Source organism: Bos indicus, chromosome 2 (genome assembly GCF_029378745.1).
Source record: "Bos indicus isolate NIAB-ARS_2022 breed Sahiwal x Tharparkar chromosome 2, NIAB-ARS_B.indTharparkar_mat_pri_1.0, whole genome shotgun sequence".
Lineage (NCBI taxonomy): Eukaryota > Metazoa > Chordata > Mammalia > Artiodactyla > Bovidae > Bos > Bos indicus.
Window position 1 is genome coordinate 64,668,635 of NC_091761.1, and position 20,079 is coordinate 64,688,713.

At 39.4% G+C, this 20,079-nt stretch overlaps 1 protein-coding gene across 8 annotated transcripts in view; it reads left to right on the top strand.

Moving 5' to 3' along the window:
- NCKAP5 (NCK associated protein 5) overlaps nucleotides 1-20,079 on the top strand; it is a 1,211,030-nt gene that overhangs the window by 1,038,342 nt on the left and 152,609 nt on the right. For 7 of the 8 annotated variants that reach the window (XM_070799923.1, XM_070799938.1, XM_070799949.1 and 4 more), the window contains one exon: nucleotides 18,978-19,079. The exons of the other annotated variant lie outside the window; for it this stretch is intronic. In XM_070799923.1, coding sequence (XP_070656024.1) covers nucleotides 18,978-19,079 — 102 coding nt within the window. The remainder of the gene's footprint in view (nucleotides 1-18,977; nucleotides 19,080-20,079) is intronic. 8 annotated transcript variants of the gene reach the window in all.

The following is a 20,079-nucleotide window of genomic DNA, read 5'->3' on the forward strand; positions in this document are numbered from 1 at the left end:
TGACGTGTGAGAAAACAAATACCTGTATGTTTAAGCCCCTGAAAGTCAATGGTTCTGCATCTTAAAGCTAGATACTATACCCACCAACACAGTCTGGATTATTCTTGAACTTAAAAGGGTCTGTAACCTGCAATCTGTGAATGTTTTCAGGTTTTCTTATGAAGGGCTATTTGGAGAGACGATTCTATTATGAGACCTCCTTAAGAGTCCCCAGTGTATTTCCCATGGTCAGTTCCATCCATCTGAAAAAAAGAAAACCTGCTAAAAAATGTCTTTTATCACATTTTCCATTCTGTTTCCTTTTTCTAAATTGAAGGACTCTCTAAAAGAAATCCTTTAATAAAAATATAAAGCTCCCATTCTGTGATTTTTAAAAGTCTGGTTTTCATGACTTTTGGGGGGACCTGGGGCACACAGAAGAAAATCTGTGGGAAGTAAAATGAAGGAAGAGAAGAGAATATACTGTGGTTTTAAAAACTTTATGAAAGCCTTGAAACTACCTATGAAAGTATTTCCGTTTCCTGAGAATTTTACAGAATAGGGCTGAAATCTCTCAGAATGCAAAACACTTTAAAAACTGTAACCTGCTTAACATTAACCTTGACAAATTCAGGTTCTGTCATGTGAATGAATGAATGTGTGCACTCTTGAGAATTCTGGACCTTGAACATCTAAATTGAAGTAGGACAGCAGAAAATTATCTTTATCTTTCTCTCTCCTTCCACCTTCCATTCCATCCCCATTCTCTCTTTAAATTTTTAACAGATTGAGTGAATGACTTTAACAAAAAATCTAATGAGAAAGTCTCTTCAAAAGCACTGTTGGATTCCTCACTTCTTATTGCCGGTGCTTCCCGGAAGGACAGCACTTTGCTTTATGACCATGTATTGATCGCTAATATCTTTATTGAACCTTGTCTCTTCTTTGCCTCCTACAGGCAAAAGGTGAGAGTTAGATAATAGTATTAATTTTCCAGACATCTGTACACGTTTTAATGGCCTTTTGAAGTTTGAAAATCGTTTCTCTGTGAGCCCACCACAGGGCTAAAATGCCATTAAGGTCTCAACTGCAACAATACATAATGATCATAGCTGAAGAGGTAGGCTTGTCAATGAAAATAAAACTTATTTATTTTAGTGGAGATTCAAATTAATAGAAGGTCCTTGCCAAGCCAGAGCCAATGCCTCCAGGTTCTAGAGGCAAATGGCAGGACATAGGATGGCTGAAATTCACCCATCCTTGTTCACATGTGTGGAAAATCAGGGCTGGAAAAGATTTCCATGTCACATGCAACATGATGTGGAGGGTTGGGGAACAGTCAAGTAATTGGGTTCATAAACATTTTGTAGCCATGGTTCATTTTTTAAGATCATAGAGGCCTGTGGTCCCCTTGTCAGAATAATGCTTTGAAATACACAAAATAAATGACATAGGATAATAAGGAAACAAATTATATTGAGGTACAGTTGCTAAAATATTAAAAAACACATGACATATTAATATATGTGCTTTATTTCTAGAATATGAAATAACAAGTTCAAATAGATTTTCAACAGCTGTAATGTGACATGAAGATATCTGATTTCTGTCAGTGACAAAGTCACCAGTTAATATATCACTGAAGTCTGATGCCTACCTTCCTGTCAGAAGGAGATGCTAAATTTTAGTTCAGGTTTCATGAAACTGAAGATGTGCATTCTTCCACCAAGTTCACAAATGCTGTGAATTCTATCCATGGACTCCTGGAGTTTCGTATTAAGAAGCCCTGAGCATCTATATTTTCTACTTCCTGGGAACTGTGTGTTTATGTAGCTACAAAGACAATTATTTGTATTATTCCTCACAGAGGAATAAGTGTAGAGTAGACTTTCTAATATTAGACTTTAGAAAATATTTGGATGACTGTGTTTCATATTTTATGTCACTCCTGGAGCATGTACCCCAAGTTTGATTCTGTGGAATTGGATTGAGTTCTCTGATGACAGCCATACTGCTTTTTTCTTGGCCATCTTACAACTAATAGCAGTGTGGAGCTAGAAACACCTTGAAAGGTCTGTTTCTTACTCTTTATACAAGGCTACCTGGGCAGCTGTTGGGACCCTACCAGATACGATGACATTTTCACTAGCTCTACCCAGCTGGCCAAGGTAACCACATGGAGATACTTGCTTTACAATCTGACATCTGAAATTCTCTGAGAGTAAAGGAAAATTGGTTTCAAGGAGTCTTGTATATATTTTCCTTATGATTCAACATTGGTTCTCTCATGGAACATAATTTTAAGGGACAGTAACTTCAAGTTAACCTCTATATGAATGAAATTATCAGGGAAATGTTTAAAGTTTGAGAAAAGGAAGATTTAAAACCAGGGGAATGTGTTTTATTTCTTGTAGCATACTAGAGGAACCGATTTAGTCTGTCTCGTTTCATAAGGATAAAGAAGCATTTGATAGCAGCAGCCCCTGTGATAAAATGATTATGGCAGCAGGGAGAAAGAATCTAATCAGAGAATTGATCTGTGGATTCCAATTCTGTAAGAGCCAACATCGATCAACATAAATGTCAATAGTGAGATCAGATTGAGAACTGCCTGATTCCTTCAGATGGTTCTGGGGGCTGATGACAAATTCAAGAAGTAAATGTGAAAAGGAACTGAAAACTTTTACAATCACTCGATTGACCAGCAGCAGGCTACATGGTACTTTGGTGGTACAGGATAGGCTAAAATTAATTAGAGATTGTTCCACTGGACATGGAACAACAGACTGGTTCCAAATAGGAAAAGGAGTACGTCAAGGCTGTATACTGTCACCCTGCTTATTTAACTTAAAATGCAGAGTACATCATGAGAAACACTGGACTGGATGAAGCACAAGCTGAATCAAGATTGCTGGGAGAAATATCAATAACCACAGATATGCAGATGACACAACCCTTATGGCAGAAAGTGAAGAAGAACTAAAGAGCCTCTTGATGAAAGTGAAAGAGGAGAGTGAAAAAGTTGGCTTAAAGCTCAACATTCAGAACACTAAGATCATGGCATCCAGCCCCATCACTTCATGGCAAATAGATGGGGAAACAATGGAAACAGTGGCTGACTTTATTTTGGGGGGCTCCAAAATCACTGCAGATTGTAACTGAAACCATGAAATTAAAAGACACTTACTCCTTGGAAGGAAAGTTACGACCAACCTAGACAGCATATTGAAAAGCAGAGACATTACTTTGTCAACAAAGGTCCATCTAGTCAAGGCTATGGTTTTTCCAGTAGTCATGTATAGATATAAGAGTTGGACTGTGAAGAAAGCTGAGTGCCAAATAATTGATGCTTTTGAACTGTGGTGTTGAAGAAGACTCTTGAGAGTCCCTTGGACAGCAAGGAAATCCAACCAGTCCATCCTAAAGGAAATCAGTCCTGGGTGTTCATTATAAAGACTGATGTTGAAGCTGAAACTCCAGTACTTTGGCCACCTGATGCGAAGAGCTGATTCATGAGAAAAGACCCTGATGCTGGGAAAGATTGAGGTCAGGAGGAGAAGGGGACGACAGAGGATAAGATGGTTGGATGGCATCACCGACTCAATGGACATGAGTTTGAGTGAACTCCGGGAGTTGGTGATGGACAGGGAGGCCTGGCATGCTGCAGCCCATGGGGTCACAAAGAGTTGGACATGACTGAGCAACTGAACTGAATTGAACTGAAAGGATTTTCACATTGTGGATATGTAGTACCATGTGGTGAAATATAATAATGGTTGTTTTTGTAGCTGGTAATTTATAGTTGGGCTTCTCTGATGGCTCAGAGTAAAGAATCTGCCTGCCAATTCAGGAGCCGTGGTTTGAACCCTGGGTCAGGAAGATCCCCTGGAGAAGGAAATGGCAATCCACTCCAGTATTCTTGCCTGGAAAATCCCATGGGTAGAGGAGCCTAGACCTATAGTCCATGGGGTTGCCAAAGAGTCGGACACGACTTAGCCACTAAACAACAACAATTTATAGTTAGATATGGCGATTTAGAGAGGGAGCAGAAGAAACTTAGTGCACTTATTTATTGTGCCTTTGGGAGGCCATGTCTAGAGAGTGCAGTGGCATAGGAAACTGTCAGTTCTCAGAAAGGTTTTATGGGGTAGACTCCTGAAGTCATCATTTGCCATTTTGTATGCCTTTATTGATTGTGTGCCCACGGTTTTTGCTAAGAACAGGTCCTCACCCCATGTCATGTTAGGGAACATGGACAGCAACAGAAGAAGCATCTGCAATGACTTTCAGGATCAAGAAAACCAGGGAGTGTTAAGGCATGTGGAGTTGCTAAGGAGTAGGACAGGGATGTTAGGTGGGTGGGCAGAAAAAGAAGAATGTGAGTATAAAATATCTCTCTGCCCACTGCCACTTGGGGCCATCTTGCTGATTTGGCAGGAGATTCCTCTCAGATTTCCTGTCTAGGCAGGAGTTCCTTTCAGAGTATGGATGGCCCTTCTGTGGGGGCAGGAAGGGGAATATGTGAAAATAGGCAGCAACTCTGAAGTCACCCTAACATTCTGATTATAAAGCAGCTGTGACTCAGAATTGACAAAACTGACATTCATGGAATATTTACCTCTCTTTCCCTTGCTATTTGCATTTATTTGTACCTCTGTGGGGTACACTCTGTTGGCACTTCAGAACTTGGAGTCTTATGTTTCAAATGGTCGTTATTACTTACGTGCTGCCAAAGTGGTGGTTCTTCAGTGAATGTGATCTCATGTTAGGAAGCTGTCTCATGACTACTGTTGGTTTGCACTGATAGACAAGTGTCACTGCTTGAGGATAGGTGGGAAAATGCATGCTATTCTGTTAATAAAAATTATGTCAAAATTCAGCCTTCTCAGGTGGTGCTAGAGGTAAATAATCCTCCTGCCAATACAGCAGACACAGGAGACGTGGGTTCAATCCCTGGGTCAGGAAGATCCCCTGAAGAAGGAAATGGAAACCCACTACAGTATTCTTACCTGTAAAATCCCATGGACAGAGGAGCCTGGTGGGCTACAGTCCATGGGGTTACAAAGAGTCAAACATAACTGAATGACTGAGCACATGTTAAAATTCAAAATTCCACTCTTAACCCAGTAAGCTTAGTAAAGTTAACAAACTGTATCCTTGCTTGATTATGGGGTATCTTTCAGAGTTTAATGATTATCATAGAAGATGATAGTCAGGGCCCACCTCATGGCTGTGAACCTGTGCAGTCACATAAAGCCTTAGAAGGGCCCTGTGCTTGATTTCACCTTGTCCCAAATCATCTTGAAATCTTACTATGTTTTTCACAAACGAACCACTGCACTGGGTTCTGTAAGTTATGTCACTGATCCTGAAAATAGCTAACGTTTATTGAGTAATATGTCCCAAGCACCTGAACAAATGGAGTCTCTATCTTAACCTTATAAATTCCGAAATTTCTTCTCTTGAACATCCAATCTTCAATAAACTCCTATGCATTAATATCACCATCTGCCACAATGATGATACTTTTGTACATTCAAATTAGAGGGTTTCTTATTTCATTAGTTTTCAAACAATGGAAAAGTATCAATATCTATGAAAAAAGCTACACCATCCCACACAAAATAGCTGAACAAGAAAGTAAAGATTTATGTTGAAAAAAATTATTTGAAGCCCCTGAAATTATGAACATTGGGCATTTGAGGAGAAATATTTGTGGTCCCCAATTCATAATCTGAGAAGAAATTTGTTGTCTTTAAAATTAGCTGATTAGTAACAAGTGTTCAAAATGGATCTCGAATTCTAAATAATAATTCTTGGCAATTTGGATTTTCCTATAGTTTCACAAGTTAGTCTAAGGGATAGTTTCTTGTATCTATAGTGCCTTGTAATATTTGTAGATCTATAACCAATTTCTTTGTAATAGTTATTTATAAATCAGTAACCAGAACTCGTTTTTGGTATTCTCTGAGATTGAAAATGTTGCATATGTTATCAAATGAAAGGAAACTCAGAGGAAGGTAGTTTGCATCTTTTAAGAAAGTTCCCATCAAGGCAAATTTATGAAAATTAATAAATCTGTAGTGATTTGAGAACAGAATAATTTTAGGATTATGGTAACTGGTGATTATCTTAGAAGAAAATGGAGAGATTATCTTATTTGTGTTTATGCATCAAATATCCATTTAATACTTTACAATTCCCACTCTAAAAGATTAGGAATTTCTCTTTTCACCTTCTTTCTCAGTGCCTGGTTCACAAATTCATAGTGTTTACCGAACATGCTTGACGAGAGTAAAGTGTTCTGTGCTTTCAAATCTGAAGCAAAAGCAATGGAAGCATTGTTTTATGTCTCATGCAGGATATGCCTTTTTGATGCAGTTGTAAACCCCCTAAAATGTCATACAGATGTTTGTAATGTCATATCAGGTACTTTTCTTTTGGATGTTATAGCTGAGTTTGTAGTCAACTTATTGGAGGATTTGCTGGGGAAACCAAGAAACAATTTTGATGTCATTTCTATCTCAGATTTTTGTTTTTAACAGCTTCTCCTAATTTTCTTGAAGTACACACACACACACAAAATTGAAATTTAAATAGAGAATATATTTAACAAACTAACAGAAAAATAAAAATAAATCCACTTGACTTGATAAATCCTATGTAATAGCTGGAAACTGCCATTTGCCAAGAAATAATTTAGCTCAGTGAAATGTATTTTACAGCTAATCCTTTAATGTCTGTTTTACATATTACCCTTCCCACTGTTAATATTGAACAATATTGTAAGCTAGTAATTTTATGTGCTATATTTCAAATTGCTATTAGGAAGCCACATAAATAACAATTTTCAACTGCTTGTTTATAATACCGTGAGGCATTTCTTACCTTGGGGTAGAGTAACAGTGGATTAAAAAAAAAAAAAAAAAACTGCTGTGGGGATGTAGCTCCAGGGAAATTCTGTCTCAGATATGTAGCTGCTGCTGCTAAGTCACTTCAGTCGTGTCCGACTGTGTGTGACCCCATAGACGGCAGCCCACCAGGCTCCGCCGTCCCTGGGATTCTCCAGGCAAGATCACTGGAGTGGGTTGCCATTTCCTTCTCCAATGCATGAAAGTGAAACGTGAGAGTGAAGTTGCTCAGTCGTGTCCAACTCTTAGCAACCCCATGGACTGCAGCCCACCAGACTTCTCTGTCCATGGGATTCTCCAGGCAAGAGTACTGGAGTGGGGTGCCATTACAAAACCTATAAGGCCAAATAAAGTCATGAGTCTGAGACCCTGATAATCTACAACTGAATATTAACTACCAAAGGTCAGCTGAGACTATGGGCCTTCGAGTAACATTCAGCCAGAAACTGCCCTACTTGATATGTCTTCACAAATGTTATAAACTGAATGGGACTCCAGCAATTTGTCCCATTAGAGTCAGGGCCTAGAGCTATAAAATGCAGAGGAGGGCTCATCACAGAAGTCGTCTTCATCCACTCTGATCTGTGTCTTACCCCAGCCCCCCTGCAGGGAAATATTGTGAGAGTGACTCTTGCTGCCTGTGAAGGTCCCAATGGTTATGTAATCTCCAAAACTCTGCTTTTCATTTGCTCTCATTTTTCCTTTAATAATGTAGGGCGGCACCCATCTGATAAATAATTCCTCATGATTGGGTTTTTTTTTTTTTTGGTTCTTCCAAACACTGACAAGACATTTTCCTTTTCTAGAAGAGTCTCCTCTATGGTCAAGCAATAATCGTTTGATGTTAATATCCCCTCATAGTGATTGCAAGAACAGAGCAGGGCCCAGGTCTGGTTTCCTGCTGGCAGCCTGGATGCTGCATGGACTATTTTGGCATCATAGGAGGAGTCACTCTAGGTCTTCAGGATTAGTGCCTAGAGGTCTCTGGAGCACAGGCAGCTCTTAGGACAGCCCTAGCATGCAGCATGAGTGAGGATCCTGGGTGAAACTCCTTGGCAGCCCTTTTAGGAAGAAGCTTGATGAGAAGGCTATAAGCTGTGTGTGCCTTCTGTGTCCACGTTTCCTCTGGACCCTTCTAGTGTCTTCTTCCAGGCCTTGTTTACATGGACAGGGGTCATGGAGGCCAGCAGCCATATTCAGCATTAGGGAAAAATGTGTGGTGGGCAAAGGAAGAGGAGAGAAAGCACGTGTTTCATAGAGTGACGGGTTCAAATCCCGGCTCCACTACTTGCTCACGCCATGTGACCTGCCACAGGTGCCTCGTTACTGAGATGTCCCTCTCACTGTGCTCCTCCTCAAGTCTGCCTCTGTGGTCTTGCTGAGCTGAATGCAGGAATATGTCACTCTCCCTCATCTCTGGACCTTTTGTGTAGGTGTTGCCCAAAGAGTCATCATTTCTTGTTCATAAAATCTCAACTTAGCTATTTCTTCCTGGGAGGAGCCCTCCTAGAGCCCTTTGCTGAGGTTCCCATGGCACGTGACACTGGGGGTGCAGTGGCTTGTCCCACGAGCACCATGTTCCAGAGGCTGCATTTGTTCATGATCATACCCTGAATAAGAGAACATAGTAGCAAAAGACGTCATGAGGGACCCGGAAGTCTCTTTCCAGGTTCAAATCCCTGATCTGATCTGTTCTTTAACTCCTGTTGTTCCTCAGTTTATTCATCTGAAAAGTGGAACTCATAGATTCTCCCTTGTTAGATGATCCTAGGATTAAATAAGGAAAAAATAGCATCTTCACTTTTTTTTTTGCCTTAGCAAGACATGTAGTGAGCACTCTATAAATCCTTGCTATTTTTTCCTTAGTTTTACTTTTTAGTTAGCTCCAAATATTCATGTACAAATTGTGTTTTCCTGAAAAGAATGTAGAGACCTAAGCAGGAAACATCACCAATACCAAAAATATTATCAATAATAATATTAATAATCATAAAGAAGTACATTTTTGAATAAATTAATAATTAATGTTTCAGTATAGTAAGTGAATCTGTGACATTGTACTTAGAGTTATTTCTGTTTTTAATTCTGTGTAATTGTCTTGTCTAATTAATTTAAATAGTTATTTTAATAAGTTGTTTCCACAAAACTATCATTAACCAGATTTAATTGTAGAGTTAAGAGTCTGAACTCTGCAGTCAAACTGCCTAAGATATAAGTATGATTTATATGACCTTAGAAAATAATTTTAGCTCTGAACCACCATTTCTTCACCTGTAAATGGGGATAAGTATAGTTTTTACTGTGAATTGCAATAAGGATTTACAATGATAAAATTTGTGAAAATAGATACTTAGTGCTAAAAAAAGCTCAATCAGTTGTCATAGCTATAGTTACTGTTGTTGTTATGAATACTTCTTTTTTAATTATTATCTGCCTCTGAGAATAGATCTTGGCAAGAAAATTCCCAAGACAACAGCGTTCACTTAATGGGAATAGCGTAAATTAAGGGCTTAGAATTTAGACAGAAATAAGTAACTCATGACACGAGTTTGAGTAAATTCCGGGAGCTGGTGATGGACAGGGAGGCCTGGCGTGCTGCAGTCCATGGGGTCGCAAAGAGTCGGACACGACTGAGCAAATGAACTGAACTGAACTGAAGCAACTCATCCTGCAGAAGATACCTATGAGGCTGTTTCCTTACTTGAGGGGATAAGCAAACAGAATAGGGTAGAGTTTGAACTCAATAGTAAGGCAGACCTGGAAGACAATCCTGCTTCTGCCGCTTACTGGAGTATATCCTTGTGACTCTGGATACCGTCCTTAGCTTTGGTTGTTTGAGTTCTTCATCCTTAAAAATTAAGAACTTACCTTTTTCCGTACAGCAGTGTGAGGATTCATGAGATAAGATCCGGAAGGGACTTCACTCAGCATCCCTTTCCCTCACAGGGCAGGAGGTGAATCGTTTCTTCTAATAAACAGAGTATTGGACTCTAGTGACCACCAGTGCAGTTTCTATTAAGTCTGGCAAAAATAGAAGGTCAAGTTGTTTTTCTCCCTAATCCCTTTAGTTCTGTGAAATCAGAGGAAAAAAATTTTCCCCCCACATGTAAAAGTCAAAAAGCTTCAGAATCCAGGAGATTTTTCAAAAATAAAGCTTGATTAAAAATGTAAAATGCAGTGTGGATAATTTTACAAAACAGCAGGGGCAATTGCAAAGCACTTATTAAAAGTACCTGTTAAAGTAATTAGTGATAAAAATGGAAATTTCAAGACACTTCTGTATTTCTTAGATCCCAGAATAGGCTCAGACTGTGCTAAATCACTTCCTCTCTTAGATCAGAGTCACAGAAAAAGACAAAAGTGAAGTTTCAGAGAGTTTTAGGGTTGGGAGGCAGGTGTGAATCACTGTTAGGAACTGGCTCTTCCCAGGTCTGAGTGCTCTGATCCCATCACTCACCCTGCATCCTGTTTCCGAACATTTGTCACTTAGCTGTTACATATTAAATACTTATGATTCCTTCTTTGTTTTATGTAAAGAGACCAAGCAATTTGCGAGCTTGACAGGGAGATATAAGCACCTGTGGCCTAAACCTTTTTTGCACAGAATATTATCTTATTTATAGGGCTTCCCAGGTGGCACTAATGATAAAGAATCTGGCAGCCAATGCAGGAGACGCAAGAGATGTGGGTTAGATCCCTGGGTCTAAACAGCTATCCACTCCAGAATTCTTGCCTAGAAGTTTCCACAGACAGAGGAGCCTGGTGGGCTACAGTCCCTGGGGTCACACAGAGTTGGGATGCAATTGAGCAACTGAGCACAGCCCATAGCGCAACAGCATGTATTTAACCGTGTTGCCACTCTGACCCCTACTCTCACCTCCACTTCTGCCTCTGTCTTACTCTTCCTGCATCTCTCTTGTATATTCTACCTTAAAAATGCTTCTGTGTTGTTTTTTTCTCGTCTGTGTGTCCAGGCTCCTCATTCACATTATAGATTACACTAATGAGCTTCCTGAAGTCTGTTCATGGTTCTTAGTTAGGACTCTCACATAGTAGATGCTTCGTAAATGCTTCTTGTTGGACTAATTAGAGTGGAGACTCCTCAGGGCAAGGTTTGCTGTTTACATCCTAATCCACATCTCATTGGTCTTCTCCCAGCAGGACTTCAGGGCACTCTTCATGGAATTTCAGGAGAAGGCAATGGCAACCCACTCCAGTACTCTTGCCTGGGAAATCCCATGGATGGAGGAGCCTGGGTAGGCCGCGGTCCATGGGGTCGCTAGGAGTCAGACACGACTGAGCGACTTCACTTTCACTTTTTACTTTCATGCATTGGAGAAGGAAATGGCAACCCACTCCAGTGCTCTTGCCTGGAGAATCCCAGAAACAGGGGAGCCTGGTGGGCTGCCGTCTCTGGGGTCTCACAGAGTTGGAAATGACTGAAGCAACTTAGCAGTCATCAGTCTAAGCTGCAGAAGCCCCAAATAAACTTCCTAGTCACCAAACGAAATGCTCCCTAAGGCAGCCACTGGGTAATTAGGTTGTCATGGTAGCAGGGACCCTTGAAGAAGGTTTTGAATATAGCTTTGAAATAATTGTTTCAAAACATTTTATAACCTTGGATCCCAGAGAAGTAGAAAAGAGGATGTAGAACCATGTCATTTGCAGAAGCACCATCCAGAGTGAAACAGAATGCACTCAGGGCACAGAAAAATAGTTATGTGAGGAAAATCTGAAAGTTGTCATGGAAAATAATAATTGCAGCAAGGACTGTTGTAGATGGCTAAAAAAAAATAGCTATAAAAATTTTAGACTCTGAAATGAGATCAAATTTTGATGGACATATTTTTTAAAGGACCTTTAAGAGAATATTCAAAAGGCATGCTCTGGCATCAGCAGGATGACTGAAGGCAAATAGTTAGAATGTTTTATCTTTGTATCCCCAAATGGAAATAATGACATAAGTAATTAAACATTAGCTTTTATCTAAAAACATTTGTCCTAGGCTCAAATTTTTATGAATTTAAGAAAGGACCATATAATACTCAGTTATGTAATACACAGTTATATAATATTCAGTTTTATGATAAATTCTTAATGGAATGGAATGAAACCTCTGAAATGTGAACCAAGTGTCTGCCACAATATCTCTTGATTGGATTTGGAAGGGCTGATGAAAAATTACATTTCTGAGTGTGGCAAAATATAAGTAAAAATGTAAATCTAGTGTGTGAGTAAGATAAAACTTGGGGTTTTTGACTGGTCATTTGATGAATAAAGCTTCCAGAGAAAATTATCTTTATCAGGCTTTAAGTCATTTTAGGAGATTTCCTTGAACCTCCTTTCAGCCTTGTGCATATCTGTGAAAATCACTTTATTACTCAACAGAAGGAACAAGGCTTTTCACTTGGTGATGTCTAATTCAAGCCGTATTTAGAACAAGTCTCTTAAACATATACCAAATCCACCACACATGTTTTCCACCCCTGTAACAGTGGATAGCCAAGGTTTAACTTTCATCACAGGAAAAGTATGGAATTGGCAAAATCTGAAGATGCTCAGAGGGTTTCATAATTACACACTCCAAACTTGCTTCCCTTGTGTTGGGATTAAAGGAGATGAAACACACCACCTGGGACCAGCCTAGGGCTGAGTTGAAGGAGCAGGAATAGGGCTCTAGGAAGCTCCCTGGAAGCTGTGAGCCGAGATCAGCTGTCCAAGGTGGAAGCAGGACAATTCGAAAACAAAGCCACAGCTGAAGAAGCAGTAAGTTCCTCATCCAAGAAATCAGCCTAAGATTCAGGACATTATGAGACAGGAAGGAAGGTGGCAGGGTACAGCCATCAAAAGAATGACACAACCATTAAGAATAGGATATGATTTAAAAAACACACACAGAGCAAATAAATAAATAAACAAACAACAGCAAAACAGAACCTACTAGGCCCAAGATGGTGGAAGATTTTACTTCTAGTTGACCTTAAGCCTCATCAGGCTCATTAGGCTCTAGTTAGACCATTCAGTTCAGTTCAGTTCTGTCGCTCAGTGGTGTCCCAACTCCATGGACTGCAGTATGCCAGGCTTCCCTGTCCATCACCAACTCCCAGAGCTTATTCAGATTCATGTCCATTGAGTTGTTGATGCCATCCAACCATCTTATCCTCTGTCATCCCCTTCTCCTCCTGCCTTCAATCTTTCCCAGCATCAGGGTCTTTTCCAATGAGTCAGTTCTTCGCATCAGGTGGCCAAAGTATTGGAGTTTCAGCTTTAGCATCAGTCCTTCCAATGAATATTCAGGACTGATTTCCTTTAGGATGGAATGGTTGAATCTTCTTGCAGTCAAAGGAACTCTCAAGAGTCTTCTCCAGCACCACAGTTCAAAAGCATCAATTCTTCGGCACTCAGCTTTCTTTATAGTCCAACTCTCACATCCATACATGACCACTGGAAAAACCATAGCCTTGACTAGATGGACCTTTGTTGGCAAAGGAATGTTTCTGCTTTTTAATATGTTGTCTTGGTTGGTCATAACTTTTCTTCCAAGGGGCAAGCATCTTTTAATTTCATGGCTGCAGTCACCACCTGCAGTGACTTTGGAGCCCCCAAAATAAAGTCTGTCACTATTTCCATTATTTCCCTATCTATTTGCCATGAAGTGATGGGACCTGATGCCATGATCTTAATTTTCTGAATGTAGAGTTTTAAGTCAACTGTTTCACTTTCCTCTTCACTATCATCAAGAAGATCTTTAGTTCTCTTTCTGCTGTAAGGGTGGTGTCATCTGCATATCTGAGGTTATTGGTATTTCTCCCAGCAATCTTGATTCCAGCTTGTGCTTCATCCAGCCCAGCAATTCTCATGATGTACATGAGACATGGGACAGTTCTGAGGCTGACCATATAAACCAAAAAGTGGGTAACACCCCAATTCTTGGAAATTCCACTCCTTTCCCAAAATAGTTGTAATAATCCTCCCACTCTTTAGCCTGTGAAATTACCCAGCTCGTGAAAACTAACCACCCTATATTATGGTGCAATCTCTTGTCTTCTGAGACAGCCCACACTCTGTTTTTGGAATATATATCTCTCTAAATAAACCTGATTTCACTTTACTATGACTCGTTCTTGAATTCTTTCCTGCATGAAGCCAAGGACCCTCACTTGGCAGCTGTCCCAGGGGCTCACACAATACTTGAGACATGACTGTCTTCTGGTGTTCCACTTTTCCTACAACAAATATATCTGTGAGGGAGCACTCTTGCATGCTCAGTCGCTTCAGTCATGTCCAGCTCTTTGCAACTGTATGGACTCTAGCCCATCAGCCTCCTATTTCCGTGGGATTTTCGAGGCAAGAATACTGGAGTGAATTGCCATGCCCTCCTCCAGGGGATCTTCCCGACCCAGGGATCAAATCTGAGTCTCCTGCATTGCAGGTAGATTCTTGACCACTGAGCCATCGGAGAAGCCTGACTTAATGCCAAGTACAAATAAGCACCCAACTCACAAGAGAGTAGGAGCAGCCGCACTCCACAGGGAGTGAGCAGGAGCAGGGGAGCATAAGCTCTGACACAAGCAGTGACCAGGGGCAGCTGCTGGTATTGTGTCTCTTGGAGAGAGTGCTGAATGACCAAAGATACCAATGGTGAGTGGGCAAATCCCAAGAAATTCTTCCACTCCTCCTCTAAATATCCTGCTATGAAATGTTTGGAAAGTAGAAAAATACCTTCTAATGTTGGTAGAGTACTTTAGAAATACATAATAGAATTCAGGAAAATATAGTGAGTAAAGAAGCTTTAGCTCTGGATCATTTGGCAATAGCAGACCTCACTTCATAAATAAAACAGGAATTCAAGAATTGTGGACGGAGGAGCCATTTCCTTTGACTAAGAGACCTTTTCCACAAGGAGAGAAAGAACTCCAGAGAATATAAAACAGGACAGGGTAGAATTCAGGATATCACTACTAGAGCATTTACCAAGGCTGAGTAAATCAAGAGAATTGAAGCAGATCAGATTAAAAACACAAATTCATATCTACCTTTTGTTGCTGAACCTAAATTACTCATGGTGGTAGAGTCCATTAATCAGATATATACCATATTCACTCTCATAATTTCCTTTTTATAGGTATTTGGTTTTCTTAGTTGAAAAGGAGAATAATTATATGGATGATTATGGTATCAGATTAATTCTCTTACCAAATCTGAATAAAGATAAGGGAACAATGGTTAAATGATCTGTTTTGTATGTTCCTCTTTACATCTGACATCTTGAAGTGAAAAAAAAAAAAAAAAATTACATGTTCCTTTTCAAACTTCAGGGACTACATCAGTAAATACAAAAGCTGCTCAGAACCCTATTTTGCTTGTTTTTTCCTGCATGGTTTCCCATGTTATTCACATTTCTCAGATAATCTACTTTTTAACCTCACCTTGTAGCACTGAATAAGGACTCAGTGTTTCCCTGGCCTCAACAATCACTACATTCCTGTTGAGACATCATCTCAGTACTGAGCAAAAACCCACAGGTAGAATTCTGTTAAATGCCACAAGCCATCACTAAGCATCTGAAGATCTGCACCTCAATGAGTGAGAAGAGACAGAAAATGGCAAAGTGGCCCTCCAGCCCCATTCTGAAAGGCCGCGTGTGCATCATTCCTAGTCTCTGCTGCCTTTATTAGCTGGAGAGCTGTGGAGCCAGCCTTGGTACCGTGAAGGGGCCACTCCACCTCCATCCTGCCGGATAATGGACAGCTGGCCTTGAGTGCAGCCTTTCTCAGCCTTGAGTTACAGATTCAAAACTGTAAAATAGAAAATACAGCTGACTGACTGAAGGCAGAGTAACCCACCAAAAAATCATTAACGCGGCATGTATTTCTGACCCTGGCTGCTCTGGCATTCCTGGGTACCCAAAGCTGACCTTGGTCTCTTCACTCTGGTGTGAGCATGCACTCTGACTGTGGACTGAGCCGCACCACCACTTGTCTCACAGATCCTCACCCCTCCCCATGGATAGTGACACAAAGTAGCCTCTTCTCCATGAAGCTGAAAATCCATATATATATATATATATATATATATATATATATATATATATGAATATGTATTTCTGACTTTGAGTTCCCTATGTATACATTTTACCTACTTTTCCCTGAGATCTGAATTATGGCCAGATAATATCACAGTCCCAGTTTGAATAGTGATATTCTCTCTCCTCCTTTGATGATTTATTATATATATATAAACCTTTCATAAAAATTCGTATTATAAGAAGTATAACACCTGTGGGCTGGCGAGCTTTTGTGGTAATTTAACCATGAAGAATGTGTGTATGTGAAAGGATGATCTTTACCTCTCATTTTCTTACCTATAGTCTTAACACAGAAGTAGATTTTGTTTTCATCTAAGTCAATTTTTATTTTCCCTACATATGTGGAAACTATAACAGTAAATTATTCATTTGTATCTTAACATTTAAGAAATTACCAATTATCAGTTATGACAGTTAATTGATAGAAGACTCTAAATTTCACCATGCTGTCTTATTTATTATCCTTTCTGACTATCCCAGTACCTTTCCCTACCTGAGAGGTAGGTTAAGTAGCTTCTTCCATCCCTTTGTGGCTGGCAAGTAATCTGAGACAAAAAGATTCAGTTACATCCCCAGATCTGGTAAAACCTGTACCTTGGGACTAAAACTCAAGTCCCCTTGCTCTAGGATCTTTCTCCTCTCCCTCATGACTCTACGTATTTCAGTGGAGAAAACTGACTATGCTCAGTCACTTAGTCCAACTCTTCATGACCCCAGGGACTGCAGCCTGCCAGGCTTCTTTGTCCATGGGATTTTACAGGCAAGTATACTGAAGTAGGTTGCCCTTTTCTCCTCCAGAGGACCTTCCCAACCCAGAAATCAAACCTCCATCTCCTGCATTGGCAAGCAGATTCTTTACCACTGAGCCACCTGGGGAAACCTGACCACTTGGATAAAAATAAAATATAACATCATTTAGGACGAAGAGTTTATATATACACATACTCATGCTGAATGCAAAACGATGGCATCATATATCTGGTAAAAAGGAATGAAATATAACCATTAACCAAATAAGAAGTCAGATATCTAATCTATAAGGACTCTTCCCCCAAATCACATGATATACCACTCAAAATCATCATTTCTTTTGTTGAATGCCATTTCCCATAACTTCTTGGACTCTTTGCATAATGATAAATGTGTTCTTAAGTCAGAATGTTATCATTTTTTTGGCACTCTCTCAGTCCTTAAAACCCAGATTTGGGTGGAGAAAATATAGACAGCTCCTTCTTTATGGGCTGTAAGAAGCCTCAGTCAGTTACTTACTGAGCATTCACATTGTGACAAGTCTTGGGTCTTAAAGGATCTTTGGTCCCAGGGAACTCATACTCTAGAGAATGCTTGAGATAAGCATTATAGAAATTGTGCAGAAACAACATCCTGGTTCTACTTACCTATGTCTTAACTTTCTTGGAGAAACTAGCATTTTCAAAATAATGAACAACCAGTTATTTATGTCATTTTTGGTGAAAAAACTCCACAAACACAGGTTGAGAGAAGCAAAAGTATAAGTCTGAAGTAAATGGTTTGAGACTCCACTGATAAGGAGAACTGACCCATAGCAGGAAAAAAAAAAATGCCTTTATTCTTGCAGTTGGATGCAGCACAGCCCTACCACCATGCTCATCCTGAGAGCTGAATGGAATTTGTTGTGACTAACTAACCAAGCTCAGCAATAAAGAATCCACCTGTAATGCAGGAGACGTAGGTTTGAACCCTGGGTCAGGAAGATCTCCTGGAGAAGGAAATGGCAGCCCATTCTGGTATTCTTGCCTCGGAAATCCCATGAACAAAGGAGACTTGCGGGCTATATTCTGTGGGATCGCGAGTGTTGGACATGACTAGCAACCGAACCACCACGAACCTCCCAACTAACCACGTACGGAGGGCTTTCACAAGAGTTGAACCTGAAGAAAGTCAAATGGGAAACAGAGTAAAACAGGCCTCATTTGAGAGGCATTTATGTCCTTGCTGACAACATGATGGATCTGCTGGGACAACGTGACTGTCCGGCAACCCCTGCACGCTAAGATGATCCTAGCAGGAATTAATGGCAGAGATCAGTCATTTCCCAGATCAACATCAGCATGCAACAAGGCCTTTCCTGGGAGACAAAGGAATAGAAAAACTTTTCAGAGGTGAGGGAGCCATCTCAGTCACATTATTTACTTACTCAATTCGATTTTTTAGTGTCTGAAGTCACAAAAGTTGTAACCAAGACAAACCAGGCTGCAAGTACCATTTTAAAAATGTCATCAGCCTAGCAGAAACATGAGACATAAATCACAAGTTTTATTGTATTTGCAATTAAACAGATCAAATTTAATGTCCACAGAAAAGCCTTAGTAATTAGGATAAAGATTAATATAGTGAAATGTCCCTGGTTTAGGAGGCCACCCAAGCAAAACTGAAATAAAGAATTGAGTATATAATCGAATAGCATGTGAATATTAATGCATGAAACCCTCCAAGTCCCCAGATCCCTGATGCAATTATTTTCTATTCACATTAATTGTTCCTAACAGATGACTTTAATGACTTTGAGTTGAAATGTGTGCAAGGGAAGATTTCACAAGATCAATGCTGTTTAGAAATAAGGTCATTTTTATAATTATTTGCTCAAATTTTAACCACTGCTCAACATAATAAGGTTAACATGGTGAGTGTTTCATAATGTGAATATCAAAAGTTAATTTTCATGCTGGCTAATAAGTGTATTGGGGTATTCACATTTTTCTTCCTATTTCTTTTTCCTTACTACTTATTTTCCAACACATATTGACAGACTGTGAAAGTGTGATTATGGTTTATAAGCTGTAATTTGCACATGTGTATATATAGAACACTAATAAACTCAGATAAACATTTTTTGGGTTAGGATATGTGTTATCTAATCTAGAAATGTCAACTCTTTTGAGATTTACCTGTTTGAGGCAGGATTTTGAAACAAACAATTAAATCAACACTGTTCAAAGTTTCTGCCTGTTTTTACCCAGAAACTTCACTCACGCATCTTAGATCTTTCATCCGGGGATTTACTCTCAGATGTGGAAGGAAGCCAGAGTCTGACGCACTCACGAACTGATGTTGAAATGCATGTGAGTTTCCCTGTCGCCTTCAGAACACTTGTTCAGGTGGTTATTTTCCTCCATCAAATATGATGTCACAAGTGAACCATAAAGCGCATCCTTGAAGCATTGTCAGGTAGATAAAAATACTTTCCTTTCTTGTGTTCTCTGCAATTCAGCATCATATCCCCCAGCTGATAGAGTAAGTAGAAAATGTCACTCTCAGCAAAAATATTATAAATCTTGCCTTGTCCCCAAGATACCTTTTTTGGGTATTGATTATATCTCAAAGTCACAGAGAAATGGTCAAGGAGCTTTTTATTAAAGCCCATGTCCCATATTACTCATCTTACTTTTATGATATATTATGTATGAACTTTTAAAAATTCATGGGCTGTACTTTTTTTTCTTTAGCTAGGGTTAGCTTTGTGCTTATTTTGCAAAACTGTAACCAGCGTGGTTTTTTAACTCTCATTGACATTAAAAAAAAAAAAAAGATAGCTTGAAAAATACAAGAGTCAAATATATAATGAAAAATGTTAGTCTTAAAACAATGACTGATGGACATTTGTGGATAACTGGCCTTTTAGTTTACTGTATAAATTTATAAGTATAGGTAGGAGAGTCTATATCAAAAGTGAATATTCTCAAGTTAGATTGGAATTGCATGTCAGTGGAGTACTGTCATCTTTAAACATTCCTGAATACCCTAATGCCATCCAATATAAAAGATGGCCTTAAGATCAGGAATTTTTTAAGTTGCAAATTTTAATCCAAGAAATTATTGCCTTCATTCTCTGTCTCTCTCCTTTTTTTAAAACTAAAATTGTGGACTTTGTATTGCATTTCACATAATAAGTATGTTAGAGCATATGAGTGCTTCAAGGTGGTAATCTAAAATACACTATGGGAAAAAAAAACACTTTGAATAGTGCAAACAGTGTGCTTCATCAATTCAGTCAACATAATTAGGGTAATGTTGCAATGGAGACCAACATATATCTTTAGGCAAACAAGAATTTTATTAATA